The sequence below is a fragment of the Pecten maximus genome, chromosome 4, assembly GCF_902652985.1.
Source record: "Pecten maximus chromosome 4, xPecMax1.1, whole genome shotgun sequence".
Classification (NCBI taxonomy): domain Eukaryota; kingdom Metazoa; phylum Mollusca; class Bivalvia; order Pectinida; family Pectinidae; genus Pecten; species Pecten maximus.
In genome coordinates this window covers 34824344-34842841 of record NC_047018.1, presented here as the reverse complement: position 1 = coordinate 34842841, position 18498 = coordinate 34824344, and the positions used below count along the sequence as shown (strand labels likewise).

The 18498-nt window shown below is 35.0% G+C and overlaps 1 protein-coding gene across 1 annotated transcript; it reads right to left on the bottom strand.

Moving 5' to 3' along the window:
* Nucleotides 1-320: 320 nt before the first annotated feature.
* Nucleotides 321-12403, bottom strand: LOC117326514 (cell death abnormality protein 1-like). Its single transcript, XM_033883269.1, has 15 exons — nucleotides 12325-12403; nucleotides 10964-11059; nucleotides 10697-10792; nucleotides 10174-10269; nucleotides 9870-9959; nucleotides 8802-8897; nucleotides 8529-8675; nucleotides 7317-7412; nucleotides 6603-6698; nucleotides 3890-3982; nucleotides 3414-3509; nucleotides 3072-3167; nucleotides 1849-1944; nucleotides 951-1145; nucleotides 321-668 (listed from the first exon to the last, which is right to left on the bottom strand). The coding sequence occupies exons 1-15, from the start codon at nucleotides 12401-12403 to the stop codon at nucleotides 550-552; spliced, it is 1587 nt and encodes a 528-aa protein (XP_033739160.1). The 3' UTR covers nucleotides 321-549.
* Nucleotides 12404-18498: the final 6095 nt, after the last annotated feature.

Here is an 18498-nt window from a genome sequence, read left to right as displayed (position 1 = left end):
TAAAAGCATTGTATGCTGATCTTGGCCATCTGTTTAAACGTTCTTAACGGAAGGGAAACGCCTGGTCTTAGGTCATAAAAACATTTACAGGAAAATCCCCTATCGAGTGGAAAAATACTGAGGTCGAAAAACTAGGCCATTTTCAAAACAAGATTGTTCTGTTTAAGATATCGAAAAACTAAACAAACAGTTTTCTTCAGGGAACATTTATCTATTTATATGTGCATTATACATGTTTCTAGATTTTTTTTTTAATTTTGAGGGCGATTTAAAAAGAACCTCTTAGTTAAAATGTCGATTTTGGCATGTTTGACCAAATATATCTCCTAAATACGAATTTCCAAAAGAATACCAGATAAATCCAGATTTAGATCGAGCATAACAATGGTTCAAAAAACCAGCAAAATTTTATGTGCCATTTTTCCACACTAGAATCGCTACAATAGCCGGCAAAATGGGCGAATTAGCCGATACTGTTATTACGTTCCGCAAGAATGATAACAGAGTTATCGCCCCTTACTACATTCCATTCTTTATTGGGATCATTTACTACTGACTTGTCTTGGCAATATTCTGGTAAACATGTGTTGGTTCATTCTGCGGAGGGCCAAGCTGTTCATAGTTCGCATCATTCGTTCCAATGACGCCTATCTCGTCGTAAGTGGTATCTAAAATACATAATATTAACACAAATTGATATTTCTAATTACTGTTTCTTTGCCTGGTATTATTGTGTTATTTATTTTTTCTACGAATTTTAGCTCTGAAAATTGTATATGTATCCACAACAATCTTTATGAGAACATGAATTCACAAGTATTTTCTGGAAATTAGAAAATCAAAGGACAGTTAACACTAAATATGTTTTTCAATCGTTATTATACGAGAGCTATGGCAATTACCGCGCCGTAAAATACTAATTTAGTCGACTAGATAATTACTACATGTACCTGTGTTTTTCTCTCGCATCTTCAACTCTGACCTAGCTATCATTTGAGTGGGAGTCGTTTTGTCCGGTTGGTTCCTCGAAAGACGTCTGACCAAAACAATTATCACAATGGTCAGAACCACAATGATCAGTCCAAATCCGGTCCCTATTCCGACTGTACTCGCATTTGGAGCGTCTGCGTTTGTTTGCTCTTTACCTAAACAGTAAATAGTTTACGGTACATTGGAATTGTTGCAAGGATTTTTTTCATACAAAGATAACAAAAAAAAAAAAAAAAAATGTCTTGTACCTCTATCTCATCTGAAATTTCACTTGGATGATTACTAAACTCGCGCATTATAAAATGTTTCCAATTATATTTATTCGAACATGATGACATTAGTATTTTATGTTATGAAATATTTCGTTTATTTTTTACATGTTTTTTTATCATCGTTAAAAAATAAAGAGGTTAATATTTTTATAAGTATTATGTCTGCATGCTTTACATTGTGTCAAACCATTCTAACGCCATGAAAACAAAGTCCCTTAACGACCCTTACTTTACATCAACAACGGCCTAAAAATCACAACATGTAACCTATTTCGGACGCGTTCCCTTCCAAAACACCTGGTCTTATTCTCCCTGCCTTTTGTCACACTTCTCCATACAAATATATATTTCTCCTATTTTTTCCTGTTCTATAGTTTTTGAGTTAGAATGGTGGTTTCTTTTCAATATTGTGATCGCTGTTGTATTTCTATATTATCACTAATGGTAGGGTAATGTTATCAACCAGCATCTATGGTGTGCAGACGACATAGATTATTCATATGATGATGGGTTTTTTATAGCATCACGTTTATCTCGTGTTTCATGAATAATTACTGAAGGTTGCTTGATGTACCTAAATACTTACCTGAACATGAACCTGTGGTCTGATCACATACGCTTAATGTACAGCTAAGCGGACAACTCCTGTCGCAGTGGTCATTGTAATATCCGGCTTTACACCCTGAAATCAACTTCTGATTAGTATAACTAGAGAAACTTAAGAGTATTGAACTTCTTAATGAGTGGCATTGCTTTCTTCCACTTACCAATTTTATTTTGCTTTACCTTGCCACCAAAATGTTGATACGGTAGGAGATTTTGTTTACTCAGCATGCGTAGCTAGGGTCATAGCAACGCTGTGTATGTGAACTTCTGGTATCAACTTCCGGGGAGGCAAATTCAAATTTCATATTTGATTGACAGCCTCCAACATTGGCAAATAAATATTTTACATCAGGATTAAAACTAAATTTGATTAAAAAAAGAAAACTATTACCCTATTCAGATTCCTTACAAGAATATCTTCATCCCCAACAAAATTAGTAACATCATCTTTATTGAAAAACACGAATTGATAGAAAATCCTTCTTTAGAGTGAAGGCAGCCAAAGTTTTGCATATTCCTCCATTTTCCTGAGTTGTCTCCCTTTTATACCCCATCCCCGGCCTTTAAGTACTTCCACGGTACCTTAGTAAAACTAGTATAATAGCTCTATAGCAACCATTAAGATCCTTATAATAATTTTATTTTTGGTTGTGGTTGGGGTTAATGGGGTTTGTTGAATATATTATTTAAACAATATAAATAATAAATGATACATTGATTTTATGTCAGTAAAACATAATTTGCTGAATGTCTTGTATTTCCGGTAAGTCAATGAATTGTTTTCTTAATCAGGCCAGAATGACAGGAATAATAAAAAATTAAGTTCGCTTCAGAGGAACTTCATCGTGTATCAAAACATGATGGATATTATTAATATAAAGATATTTTCAAGAATAGTGTCACATCACGATCTTTATGTGGGTGTATTCAGGTTCGAATTCGTATTTTTTAACATTTGAAGATATCAACGTACAATATGCAAATATGTAATGTTACAATAAAGAAAATGTGCCTTCACGTGTGCATGGGCTATTGTGATAACATGATAATATGCACGGATTGACTTGAACCAAGTTATCTGTTTTTCTCTTACATGGCCAAGTCTGATCAAGGTATACAAATTATATAGGTGGATAAACTTGAACGGTGTTCACTCTCAGGGTTGAATGGACTGAACCTCCACGTGCTATCAATTCTATTTACCTTTACAATGTCCATTCTCCTGAAGACACGTGTTGTGTATACAACTGTCTGGACACGTCTTGGAACAGTTATCTCCGTGGAAGCCTTGAACACACCCTGTAATCACGACATCTTTACTTCAAGCATTTATCGTAATTGATGTTTTATTATTTTGAATAAGACGCATGAATCGTTTTGTTATTTTGAAAAGATATTTAATGTGTGATGTGACATTGGAAAATATTTACTATAACCTGTATATATATACATATATATATATATAAACAATATACTACATAGTGATACTTTAGAGTTATAATCCTAATGGTATATCCATTTGATGTAGTATCTTATTATACCAACCTTCACAGTTGCCATGTATTTGCATGCACCTTCTGTGTTTACATTGACTTGAACATGTACGATCGCACATCAATCCGTGTTTTCCATCTTTGCATGCTACAGCGGAGAGTAAATAAATAAATAACAAAATAGATGAATGATTGCATGACGCCAGTTTGGTGAAAACTATTTATATGCCACCTTCAATCATTTACAATTTATTTGTTTTGTATCATAACACTGTGATGGAAATAGAGGACAGAGTTTGAAACAAAATTCAAAATATAAAGACATGTATATATATTATGCAAATGTCACTGTAAATTATGTTCCATAATCCTACTATGAGGGTAGGGTGACCGAACATAAAAATGTTTTTATCAATTAACGACTAACAGGTAAACAAATGCTTCAGAAATCGTGATAATGTATTCTATGAACTTTAATGTGTAGTGTATATAATTATATCTATTGGACAGCTGTTCACACGAAAATACCTTTGCATTCGCCAGTATTTCTGTCACAATCATTCTGACAGCTGATTGGACAGGTTAGGGTACAGTTTGGTCCATAAAGACCCGGTACACAGTCTACAACAGACATTTGAACAAGCTCTCTATGATCAGCTTTCAATGATGTGTCCATTGGGATGTTAATCAAATAGCATTCTTTTGTAAAACAAGCTAAGTGTTGTGTTTATTTTGACGGTCAACTCATACACAACAATATGTGAAGGCTGTAATATAATGGATTTTTAACAACGTCCGATTTCTATAATGTTCGTATATCTGAGGTTCCGTGTCGTCTGACTGATTATACGTTATCATATACCTGTACATAGCCCGGACATATGATTATACGTTATAATATACCTGTACATAGCCCGGAAATATGATTATACGTTATAATATACCGTTACATAGCACGGACATCTGATTATACGTTATAATATACCTGTACATAACCCGGACATATGATTATACGTTATAATATACCTGTACACAGCCCGGATATCTAATTATACGTTATCATATACCTGTACATAGCCCGGACATGTGATTATACGTTATAATATACCTGTACACAGCCCGGATATCTCATTATACGGTATAGTATATCTGTACATAGCCCATACATCTGATTATACGTTATAATATACCTGTACATAGCCCGGACATCTGATTATACGTTATAATATACCTGTACATAGCCCGGACATCTGGTTATACGTTATAATATATCTGTACATAGCCCGGACATCTGGTTATACGTTATAATATACCTGTACATAGCCCGGACATGTGATTATACGTTATAATATACCTGTACATATCCCGGACATATGATTATACGTTATAATATACCTGTACAAAGCCCGGACATGTGATTATACGTTATAATATACCTGTACAAAGCCCGGACATCTGGTTATACGTTATAATATACATGTACAAAGCCCGGACATCTGGTTATACGTTATAATATACCTGTACATAGACCTGACATCTGGTTATACGTTATAATATACCTGTACATAGTCCGGACATGTGATTATACGTTATAATATACCTGTACATAGCCTGAACATCTGATTATACGTTATAATATACCTGTACATAGCCCGGACATCTGATTATACGTAATCATATACCTTTACATAGCCCGGACATCTGATTATACGTTATAATATACCAGTACATAGTCCGGACATCTGGTTATACGTTATAATATACCTGTACATAGCCCGAACATATGATTATACGGTATAGTATACCTGTACATAGCCCGGACATCTGATTATACGTTACACTATACCTGTACATAGCCCGGACATCTGATTATACGTTATAATATACCTGTACATAGACCTGACATCTGGTTATACGTTATAATATACCTGTACATAGCCCGGACATCTGATTATACGTTATAATATACCTGTACATAGTCCGGACATCTGATTATACGTTATAATATACCTGTACATAGCCCGGACATATGATTATACGTTACAATATACCTGTACATAGCCCGGACATCTGATTATACGTTACAATATACCTGTACATAGCCCGGACATCTGATTATACGTTATAATATACCTGTACATAGACCTGACATCTGGTTATACGTTATAAAATACCTGTACATAGCCCGGACATCTGATTATACGTTATAATATACCTGTACATAGTCCGGACATCTGATTATACGTTACAATATACCTGTACATAGTCCGGACATCTGATTATACGTTATAATATACCTGTACATAGCCCGGACATATGATTATACGTTACAATATACCTGTACATAGTCCGGACATCTGATTATACGTTATAATATACCTGTACATAGCCCGGACATGTGATTATACGTTATGATATACCTGTACATAGCCCGTACATCTGATTATACGTTATAATATACCTGTTCATAGCCCGGAAATATGATTATACGTTATAATATACCTGTACATAGCCCGGACATGTGATTAAACGTTATAATATACCTGTACATAACCCGGACATCTGATTATACGTTATAATATACCTGTACATAGCCCGGACATCTGATTATACGTTATAATATACCTGTACATAGCCCGGACATGTGATTATACGTTATAATATACCTGTACATAGACCTGACATCTGATTATACGTTATAATATACCTGTTCATAGCCCGGACACCTGATTATACGTTATAATATACCTGTTCATAGCCCGGACATCTGATTATACGTAATCATATACCTGTACATAGCCCGGACATATGATTATACGTTATAATATACCTGTACATAGTCCGGACATCTGATTATACGTTATAATATACCTGTACATAGCCCGGACATGTGATTATACGTTATGATATACCTGTACATAGCCCGTACATCTGATTATACGTTATAATATACCTGTTCATAGCCCGGAAATATGATTATACGTTATAATATACCTGTACATAGCCCGGACATCTGATTATACGTTATAATATACCTGTACATAACCCGGACATCTGATTATACGTTATAATATACCTGTACATAGCCCCGAGATCTAATTGCACGTTACCATACCTACGTTATAATATACCTGTACAAAGCCCGGACATATGATTATACGTTATAATATACCTGTACACAGCCCGGATATCTAATTATACGTTATAATATACCTGTTCATCTCATCATACGTTACCATACCTGTACATAGTCCGGAGGTCTGATTACAGATTAGGTTGTTACATTTCATCGAGCATGCCTGAGTACAGTCTTTTCCGTAAAACCCGGGGTCACATCCTGAAAATATCAAATTTTGATCATAATTGTGTTACGTTTTGAATGTGAAAGCTTAAACTGTCGCCTGGATGACAGACTTAAAACCACACTTCCCTCCAGCTCTCCTTATTGCTTTATCGTATATCGTTTGTTATTTGATCAGGTAGAACTAAATCCACTTATGGTATTAAACACAAAATTCGATCCAAATAGTCGTTTATACAGCATGGCAAAGAGTTTTTCAAGTGAAATATTGTCTGTAAAATCGACTGAGAAAAATTACCACAGGTACATTAAGTCATGGTGCTAACAATAACTTGGAAAGCCAGAAGAAATCGAATGCATATCACGAAAATATTCTTTTTATAGACACGGCCGGACGAGATAAAGTAGTACAATCTCCATTCCCTTACTTAAATCTGAATAATTGAACCTTATGGTATATGTACACGGATATATTTTTTTTAAATGAAATGCTACTGAGAATCGAAATAAATTTGCTACAAAAATGAGTGGCTGAGAACTTCATTTGATATTAATAACGGACATGAACAGAGAAAAATGTCCGGAACTTAGCACGGTAAACGATACAAATGTTTATTAGAATAAAATTAGCGTGAAACTAAAAATGTATGATACCTGTACAATGTCCAGAACTCTTAAAGCACTTGCCGCCTTGACAATTGGTTGGACAACTCTGATCACACTTACGACCATGGAACCATGCGTTACACACTGCAAAGACGCACTGTTAGTTGTTACAATAATATTAGATAGCAAATCATATAATATGACATGTTCCCATACTATCACAGCTTACTAAAAAGAACTCAATATCAGTGCAAGTGTAATGTCTTATTTATCTCTCTTATTAAGTGAAAAGAAGGTTGATTTTCTTGGCTATACTGGTGATTACGCCATTAAACCCACGAAAAACAACGTACTATCCCTATTATAAAACGATTACTGTTTGATATTAAGAAAATTGTTGTACATCGCTGGTAAATACTCTATGACCTCCGCTAGTGACGTGTCATACTTTAGTGGACTGACCAATTAGAAAGAAGCTTTTTAAAGTTAGTCATTTGGCCACACCCATGATTGTGAGAGTTCGATTTGTGTGTTGACGAAGCAGTGTAGTTGGTTTGTTGTTAAAGTTCTGTTACCGAAGATTTAACGACATATTAGGATGTACTCCGCAGTATGCATAGCGGTATGTACGTCTTGACAAAATCAGTTTTTGATGTGTTTCTATAGGCTCAACAGTTATGGTTTATACACCTTTTCCATTTCATTTCGGATTGTACTTGGCTAGACGCCAACACCGACAGAATGAACGTTTTAATCAGTAAATTACTGTAAGAACATTATTAACTATCTTTATCTAGTTTTGTTTTAAAAAGACATTCCATTTGATACTGCCCATGTGTCTGCTACGTGGTCATGAGACTGAGTTCTGAGACTGAGATTCTGTTGAGTGACGTCAGACGGCTGATAGCAAGGTCGTTCTTTTTTGTTGAGTCTGACGAACCAGCTGTGAAGGGGTTTTGATTTGCTTAGGACATTGCATCGGACATGATGATTTCCGATTTACAGCAGCTTTACCTCAGAGAATATAAGAGTATTTCACTTTTTGGCAACTCCGAACTGTCAGCAGTATATAATGTACCTCAGTGACGACTCATTACGCAATATTGTTTTGATTAGAAATGGGGCGTGACTTAGGCGCAATGGGCGGGACTTAACAGGATTGATCATACATGTAGTTCTACTGCAGATAAGAACATGGTCCATATCCAATTAAAACTCGCTTTGCAAACTAATCGTGTTAGAATCATAAAATAAACGTACATCTACAATTCCCTGACAACTGGTCACAGACAGGATTGACACATCCAGTCGAACAAGAAACACACATAGGACCAAAGAAACCATCTTCACAATCTGTAAAAAGAGATTGATATATTACAAACACGAATCGTTTCCCATTAAAAAGATCTATTGTTACAGTTACTGGCGTACAGCATGCATGTCTTTGGATTTTGTGAGAAGAAATTAAATAGGATGCTAGTTTATATTGAGTAAATCTTCATTTTTATTTAAAAAAAAGGTAACAAATATTACCTGTGCAGACGCCAGTATCTTGTACACATGTTTTGTCCTTACAGTTGCCAGGACACACCTGATTACAGGTATTGCCATAGAATCCCGGCTTGCATGCTGGAAGTACAAAGTAATTTATATTGCCACTTAAGAGATGTATTACGGATTTGTATCTATTCAAGTTAATTGTATATAAAAAAAACCTACATGTAATTAACAACGTATCTGTCTCAGTTTGGCAGTTTATCCTCGATGCAAATGCATAAGTGTTGAATGGATAACACTTTTAGATTATTTCTACAAATAATGCTATGGGAAATAGTCTAATATAATAACAAGATTGGAGTTACTAGTATGGAATCAAGTTGGAGAAAGAAAAATCAAAGGAAAAAATATATCTTTATAATTAATATTTCTTTGATTTCATGGTAAATACTCAAATGTGATTGGTCAAAAAATTCTTTTCATTCTTCTATGAAAGAAATTCCGAGAATGGCGCGAAAAATGTGACGTCACAATACGATAATTGACGTTGCGTATTGATTTGAGAAAAAGAATCCCATTTAAAACCAGTAAAATTGTACATAAAAATTGTTTTAAATTAGAAAATCATTTTCAAAAATTAATTATAAGCGTTGATGTCAATTATCTTTTAGTGTTACGCGGATTCATACAGTTTGCAAACAAAATTTGTTTCATACTCCGATGAAACTTAAAAAAAAAAAATGACATCAATGCTTAAATAATTTCAATTATTATTGTAACATTGATAGTACAGCAATGGAGGGGAGTAGTCTTCAAACATATGTCTAAAGTTTTCAAGGTAATTATCCATACATATCTCTAAAGTTTCCATATCAATCATACATGCCGTCACATTTTCAATCAACGCATTTTCTAGCATATAGCTGTGGGCTGTGTCACCCTCTCTTCTTCATTATAGGAAAAAAGGCATTATAAATCTCAATATTAAAAAGCTCTTGACAATTAAGTAAACTTATTAAAAGTATATGGGTTAATTAAACTGAAAAATAAATAGGCATCAAAACTAAATAAATATGTGCTACACTGGCCAAATTTTATATTTACCAAAACACTGGTCTGAAGTTTGGTTGCATGTCGTGCAATTCAAAGCACAGTTGATATCACAGTGGCTTCCCTTTTTACCGTGAATACAGGCTGAAACAAAGAGAATCCTTAAAGGGCTAATCCCTTATAAGCACGTAACAAGCAGTAAAATACAAAATGTGAATTTACATCGAACTGCATTAGACATATCAAAGATTGCAGTCAATTCGTGAAATTTGCCCGAAATAGATCAATATGAAAATACACCTTCCATCATACAAAAATAAATATAAAATAAGTATCAAGTAATCGTTACATTACATACCTAAGCAAAATCCATTGTCTTCCTTGCATATTTTGTCTTTGCAATTGTTAGAACAATCAATCTCGCACATGGCTCCGTATTTTCTTTCAATGCATTCTAACAAAACACAGATATATATTAGTGCACAAAACATTGCGTAACACCGATGGCAAAAAGTCATTATTGGCAATCAACTTCAGATCATTCACTCCCAGACATATTTTCTTTCTGTTTTATATAATATCTAATTGCAATGTTTCATTTATTCATTTCTTTTCAATACGATAAAAGCGACTTCATCATACATTTGTATATAATTACAATAATACAGATATTCTACATGTCAGAATATTTACAGTTCATTGTTGTATACTGTACTATTACGGGGGTATATATTTTAATAAGGTTTATAAATCGGGCACCAAATGTTGATTGTTTAAAAAATAAAGTAAAGCATTGAATCGTGACTAACTTGCTTGAATGAAATTTCAAAATACTAATATTGAAATATTGTCAACTTCTATAAAATAACAACGTACGGTACCTATACAGTGTCCATTGCTCTTCATGCATTTCCGATCTTTACAGTTTTCCGAGCAATCAGCCTCGCACCTATCACCATATTTTCCAGGAATACATTCTAGAAAACATGCACGAGAGACCTTATATATGTGTGGTTGCAGGCTAGTTTCAAATAAACGCTTAACTGAATCTTAATATATTGATTTTCATATTTAAACATTTTTTGAACATTTACTTATACTTTTCGAAATTTCACTTCACTAGCATGCCGTAAATGTATTGTATTTACCTAAGCAATATCCATTGTCCTTCATGCAGGTTTTATCTCTACAGTTGTCAGAACAATCAAGCTGACAAGTGTCTCCGTGCTTGCCATTAATACAATCTGAAGCACAAACGTAAAGATTATCTCAACAGTAATTTTTACAATCTCCTCCAAAGATATTACTGATAACACGACACTTTTGTACGTTCAAGGCAGTACATGTATAACTTATCATATTTTTTCTTTGATTATGGATAGATATTTCTATGCGTTTTTTTCTGTCTTGTTTGGTGACAACTTAGCCTGACTATGGTCATTATCCCTCGTATTCAGTTTCCCCAAATCGTCATTATATTTTTACACAAGGCCTTAAACTTAGCGTCGGTACAGTTAGTTTTAAAATTGCGTTTTGCTACTGCGTTTTCTACAGCTTGTATTTGATTGATAGATAGGAAAATATCAAAGCAATTGACATGTACAGCTCCTGGTCAAATCTTTTCCCGCAAAATGGACGCCGCGTTTACAATGGAGTAAAATGGTTGTACTCAAAATCAAGTGTATCTTTGTTACCACTAGTAAAAATTGTTACCTAAAGTATTTGGTAACGGAACCATTCGCTCATAATACATGAGTTTTTTTTAGGAACAGATTTATAAAATGATATAATATAGATCGAAATTATGGAGTGTCAAGTTTCAGATGAGCAACGGATTATATTGTCCCTGAAGTTAAGTTCACTAACTGTGTTTTGGATCATAATTTTAAACGTATCCATACATTTTCAATAATGTTAGTATCTCGGCTTTGTGCCGGCCATAACGTCGTTAGTACATTGTTCTTCTGCTCCCAAGCAATAGTTTGCGGAGATCGTTGGAGTGTGGAATATCAACGGCCGGTTACCAGAAACCTCGGTTTCAACTGGCCAATGTTTTTATAGAGAATATCTGTATATTTTGGAGGATTTGTCTTTCTTCAACTGCCACTTAATTTCCTCTCTCCCCCTCCCCTTTATTCCAGCGTTAAGCAATCGAAATAACGCTTCGTTTAACCCAAGGCTTAGCTATTTACGTTTTCCGGTCTTTTTGACGGCAGACGACATATAGACAAAGAGCGATAACACTATTTTATGTCACCGGTACAATTCAATATGTTTAGATATCAAATACAGCATCATGCGAGGCGATAAGATATGGTGAGTGATAAAATACGGCGGCCATTATGCGGAAAGATTTTTGACCTGGCAGTGTATTCGAAATATGTCCACATATAAAATGATAGTGCGTGATAGTTTCCCAATAACATGTATCAATCATATCATGCTCTAATCAATACGAAAACAACTGACCGGATGGTAACAATATCAATAATAAGTTCTATTTACCTACCAATACAATGTCCAGAATCTTTCTCGCAAGTGTTCTTACAGTTTGTGGAGCAAGCTAGTTCACAGAAGTCACCATACATACCGGTAAAACAATCTGAAAAAAGTACTTATTATGATACCTTGGAAGCGCAAGACATAAACAAAACACATTTATTTATAGAAAAGCAAATTACCAATAAGGTCTATAAGTTATAGGTTTATATTTAAATTTGTCTGGCATTGTCACTATATAGTCTGTTTGAGATCTCTGGCATCTATGTACGTTTAAATGCCATCTATCACGCGCTACACTTATCAGCGTATTGATACAACACAAACCGGAACTACAATATTCAGGATAATTAAGTGTAACGACTAATTATTTTGTCTACATTATTTGTTATAAAAAAAATATGCCACTTGTGCATTACGTTGATAATAAAATGATTAAGACAATTTATTTATTTTTTTTCCATGTACTTTTTTGTTTGCCAAAAAGCACTCGACCGTGTTCCGGCTGTTCCAAAGACTGACAAAAAATCTGCTGACTGTCGGTAAGGCGGGGCTATTAAATATCAATTATAGCATTTAAAAATAATAAAAGTAAAAGGAATGTAAATATAAGCGTTGAGCTTTTTTTGTATGGTACCGCACATTATGTTGTTTGTTTGCAAATCTCTGGCATTCAAATAGATGATAAATACCATACAAAAACAGTTTAATGCTTAATTATTCACGTATGTTAATGTTTTAACATGAATATATGTGCATGACTACTAGTCAGTTAATGCTTATCAGTTTGGATGAGACACATTTCTACACATGCTCAATAATTTGTTTACGTGCTACAATCAGCTGTATCTATTTACTATGTATATTTTCAAAATATGGAATAATTGCATCTATTAACTAAATACTAGTAGACTGTAACTGTTAGAATCTTACAGAAGCAGGAGCCAGATACAGGGTTACAATTTCCCCCAAAACAGTTCTTCGAGCAAGCATTGTTACAATCGCCATCACCATATTTTCCGATTTGGCATCCTGAATAATATAAAATAAATATGATCAGACGCTTGTTTTTTTTTAAGTCAGTATGATATATATATGTAGTGTCTATACGAAGAGCGCTTTTTAGGATGTATATATATATATATGCAGTTTTGTTCCTAATATTGACAGATGTTTACATTACGGTCGCTTAATATGTTGATGTCCATGGAATAAATTAAAATAGTAATTTACCTACCAAAGACTTGAACTTCGCACAGTTCCAGAACTGCATAGTCGTCATACCAGTCGTGTTGTTTTGGGGTGTCTCTCTGGTTGTAGATGATAACATACCGAGCTACGTACGGACATTGATGTGTGGGGTTTAACTGTACGTCAGTCGCCAAATTGTCTCTATCCTTATAACAAAGAAAACCTTGTGACTGGCTGGTGGAGTTTGACAGGTAGAGCGAGTACCCAGCAAATCGATATACACTCCCTCCTATTAGATAAACGAATTATATTGTTGTGTTAAATGATTCCACGTTTTAACATATAAAATACTTCACACAAAATATTAATGAAAAACAAATACAAACGTTAACAAGATAGTCATATAACAATACTTAAAAGATACCAGGGACATTTGATTTGATGGCTTGATTAAAGGGATGTTCCATTTAAGTTGTCACGATTTATGCTGCTCTGTACCTTTGAATAACACTTTATCATAATATTTAAAACACCTGCCAGCTTGAAATGTATTTTATGTTGTCAATTTGGACAAAGCAAAATTGTTGGGAATAATCCAGGTCAGTATGCAATATGACCGACTAAATTTAACTCATTGTGGAATCTTGAACTAAAGGCTAACTGAATGATATAGTATATGCAAATACTTGATGAATAAAGGTTAACGCTGTTTGCTAAGAATTTCGGCATGGATCGCAATTTCATCAATTCGAAAGGTTTATTTCGATTTTATTATATACCGCAGCATTGCTTACCGATCAACAATTACAAAACAAACCAATCAGATCAACTCTTCTACGTCTGACCGTGTATAAATGACGACGGTATCCGATTAAAGGCAAACCTATTATGACACAAACAGGTCCCACGTGAACGTTTGTATTTCGATTTAGCTAGATCTGTTAAGTAAAGTTGTCGACGAATAACGAATCACTGTCCATCTTTAGCTTGCTGATATATTAAGAATGTCAACAAATATAAATTGATGATTTGTTTATATAGTAAATGCCATGACAACCTAGGTGGATCATTTCGCACAAAGACTATTAACAGACCATAGGATACCTAACGTCTGTGAAATACTCAATGCTTCAATAACCTACATTATAATCTCGAAAGTCCATGTGTTTAAAACACAGTTTAACCCTAAACGACACCCCCTCCCTAATTTATCTTATATACAGCATGTACTCCATTTTTGTCAACAACCATTGGTTTTTCTTAACGTCACCCAATGAAAACATTATTCACGAACTACTAGCGAATCCTTACTACAGTTATAACGTGACAGACAGACAACCTACCTCTGTAGTAAATGGTGATGTACTGTATTGTCTTCTTCTGTCCTAAATCCAAACGCCACCAGGCTTCTTTATGACCACTGGCTTCGGTGTGAGAACAACAGCCAGATTCTATTCTTTGATTGGTACAGTTGTCTATTGTTCTATTTGCTGCCCATCGTAATTGTTCGACTGACGATTGGTCTGCTGTTCCCGTTAAAGCGACATTTGCTGAACAAAATAAAAATAAAATATTTGCTTTGATTTATTCAAATAATGTGATCAATGATTATTGAGAATCTAATCAAAAGATAATATTATTCGGTCTTCAAATCAACAAGCTTTTGTTTCGTGTTTTCTAGAACATGCCTACTACGTTTTTATATCGTTGTATGTTCTCATGCCAAATCTAAATATATAAACTATAAATATAAAAAAATGAAAATAGATATAATTGACTGATGTGTTACTAAAATGACGAGAGGGGTTAGATATCATGAAGACTAATGGAATCTAGCATGGATCTGTTCCGTGGACAGGGATATCTCAACCCGAGTGTAAGAGTTTGGCAAGTCAGCACGAGGCTTTCCGAGTACTGGACAGCCAAACTCTTACACTCGGTTTGAGATATCCTTGTTCGCGGAACAGACCCATGATTGATTATTTTTCTCACATACTTGCAGCCAAACTTAAGTTTTTATGAAAGTTTTTCATCGCACCATCTTCAATGCTCCTTGGAATGTGCGTCAAAATTGATGACGTCATCAGTTACGACTTGGTTACTCAGCGTAAAATGATAACGTTACGTTATTGTGACAGCGTCATATAGCGCGTGCCAGCTGTCTTTACCTACCCCGTGTAAGATCGATTTATCTTTTCCCTAGCAACCGCCGGCTAACCCTGTGAAGTATGGGAGAAAACTTTATCCAGTCTTTAACTGATCTAGATAATGAATGGTATACACGGATAAAAAGTAAACCATATCTACAAAAATGATCTAGCTTGAAAAAGTGTTTATTATTGAACATATCGCACATGTAAAATACATGATGAAAGTAAAGACTCAAGCATAAACTTACTTTCGGGTCTTGATGATGGTAAAGTGAACAGTAGGATAAGAAACACCACCCAATATCCTGAACATTTTCTAGCCGACATTGTACATGATATATTTTCCTACCCTGTGTAATGGCTGTGTAATGACAACCAGGAAGCATAAGTAAGTTGAAGGTCGCCCAATGTTGACACATGCGTTATCAGTAGACGGACGTTTTACCTTGACAAAATACAAACCCGGTTTATACACCCGGACAGTGTTTTGTCCGTTAATCAGAAAAATTTTCCACGTGTAAATGATTTCAGTTGATTACATTTATAAAGATTTGTTTTATTATTCAGTATCTTCAAAAATGTATGCAGAACACAATGTGCGTTGAAGTATTTCCCTCATTGTGCCATTATCTATTGTGTTCAATACTTCAAAGCTTTGTATAATCAAGTAGGAATCAAATATTCCAGAGTTTCTGAAGTATAGCAGGAATGTTTTGTTTACTCCGGAACGTTGTGCTCGTGCGGTAATAGGCCTTGGTAAGGGTACGTAACGGGACGCAATAATCATGCTCTAGCTTGTGAACTGATACAGTCTTTGCTATAATTTTCACCTGCAATATTTTTTCCAAAATTCCGTAATACAACAATGATCTGACCAGTAACATGCCGCGGTCGGAATTAAATCTATGGACATTTGGACAACAGTAATACACCAAAATGGAGTTCCTTTGAAAGGAAAGCATGTGAAATTTTGAAGGCGTCCTTTAGCGAAATCCAGCAGACCATAACGAGCGCAGGCACTTACATGTTCAAGAAAAGAAGCTGTAGGTAACAGCACGATTTCAATCATATAGTGCATACTAAATTAACGGACAGGGACACGACTCAAAATTCAGGAGGGTATGGCTTTGATCAACTACTGGAATGAACACAATACGTTAGCAGGCAGTTCCAAATCGGCATGGAAGACGGCATGTGAATACGTTATACCATCGTATTTTGCACGTTGGAACATACATTAATCCCACAACTACTCTGCTATGTTTTTTGGCAATAAAACAACAAACACTTTGGTTGTCGAAAAATGAGCATTTATTAAAATGCTAGTTATTTGTTTACAAACCAAAAAAGATGGGGGTTTCTTACTAATAAAACGCCCCATTTACATGTAAGTAAGCTTTTACATTATACACACAAGTAAAAAAATCATATCAATAGACATATTAAATACAAGAAATATTTTTCGTTAACATACAAGTAAAACTATAATATGAAATGCAATACACCATACATCCTAACTTTAGGAGGACAATAAAGCAGGGGAGGAGGTGGGTATTAGCAAAATACTTGGATGAACCAATTTTTCCTGGCAGTGAAAATTTTCTGTAGTAGTCACGTGATCATCCAAATCAAAACATCACGTGACTATCCATTCTGGGAGATACTAAAAGCCGAAATGGAAAATCTTAACAATCCGGAAACTATCTCAAATACCACACTTAACTAATAACAAAACCGGACTACTATATCAGTCCGGAAACTCACTAATTACATATCAAATAGATGATATTAATTACTTTATGTTTTACATAAATCCAATTGCTAATCCGATAGCGTTGAATTCGGATGATGAGCGGAACATTGAACGTGCCCACTCAAGAGCCTCTGGAAAAGATAAAGTAAAAAGTCGAACAGGAGGATGAGTCGCTATAGATTTTATCGCCGGGAGTCGTTCGATTTCAGGAGCAAGACCAACCTCAATGTCACTTCAGGTTGGAGTTATTTCCCGAGGAGAGAGGGAGGTTATACCTGGCATGTATTTTGCGTGTTACTTTGGCGACAGGAGTGTCCATGGTTCTGGGGACCGTTTTGCTGCATCGGCATATAAGATCAAAAGTATTATCGTTTGTCGATTGAAAGGTAAGATTGAATTTTGGGATGTAAAGGGCACCAGCGAGGTAGTGCTATTTATATTAAAGGATGATTACAAGATTCCTCTCCGGGAAATCCCGCTAAGTGTAGCTATGCCCAATAACAACATGACGCGATTAAGTGTTTAGTCGAGGCAGAAATCACTAAAGTGTTCGTCTGGGATGTAAAATGGAAGTACCGTTACAGCCGGCGGTCATACACCCACTCATTGAAGCTTTCAATCAGTCTGCTAAACCCCGCATACTTTTGGATTGTCGACACACAAAAAAACATCTGCATTAATTCAAGTTCAAGTACGATGGTGCGAGAGAAGCCAGTGGTGTTTGAACTCTGGAGACTTTTTTTACGTTTAATCTTAAATCAGCTTACTCTTGTATCGAATTTCTTGTAATGGACAGACAATTTCTCTGTTTTGAGTTTGAGATGGAAAATAAAACAAAACATCATTTCGTCTTCGATTGTTGCCGTTCAGTATCTCTTCATCTGGTTATGTGTTTACTAAGGTTATGAGGGTGGTTGTAAAATGTGTCCGTATGTTAGGATACAAGATATTTATATATTTAGTCGATGGCATTGGAGGTCACGAGACAGAGGGCGGGGCCAACTAAACCGACAGGTGCATCAAGCAGACTGATAGAGTACGGTTTTCTCATAGTCGAGAAGCCCAATATGGCGGCTTCCTAGTTTGTCGT

What these genes read in the sequence shown, in the direction of transcription:
- LOC117326514 (XM_033883269.1), bottom strand. Translation starts at nt 12,403, where the DNA reads ATGTATGGTGACTTCTGTGAACTAGCTTGCTCCACAAACTGTAAGAAC. An exon ending in GTTGTCAGGGAATTGTAGAT is followed by an intron (nt 7,413 to 8,528) that starts GTACGTTTATTT and finishes GCGTCTTTGCAG; the next exon opens with TGTGTAACGCATGGTTCCAT. An exon ending in GAGTTCTGGACATTGTACAG is followed by an intron (nt 6,699 to 7,316) that starts GTATCATACATT and finishes TGATATTTTCAG; the next exon opens with GATGTGACCCCGGGTTTTAC.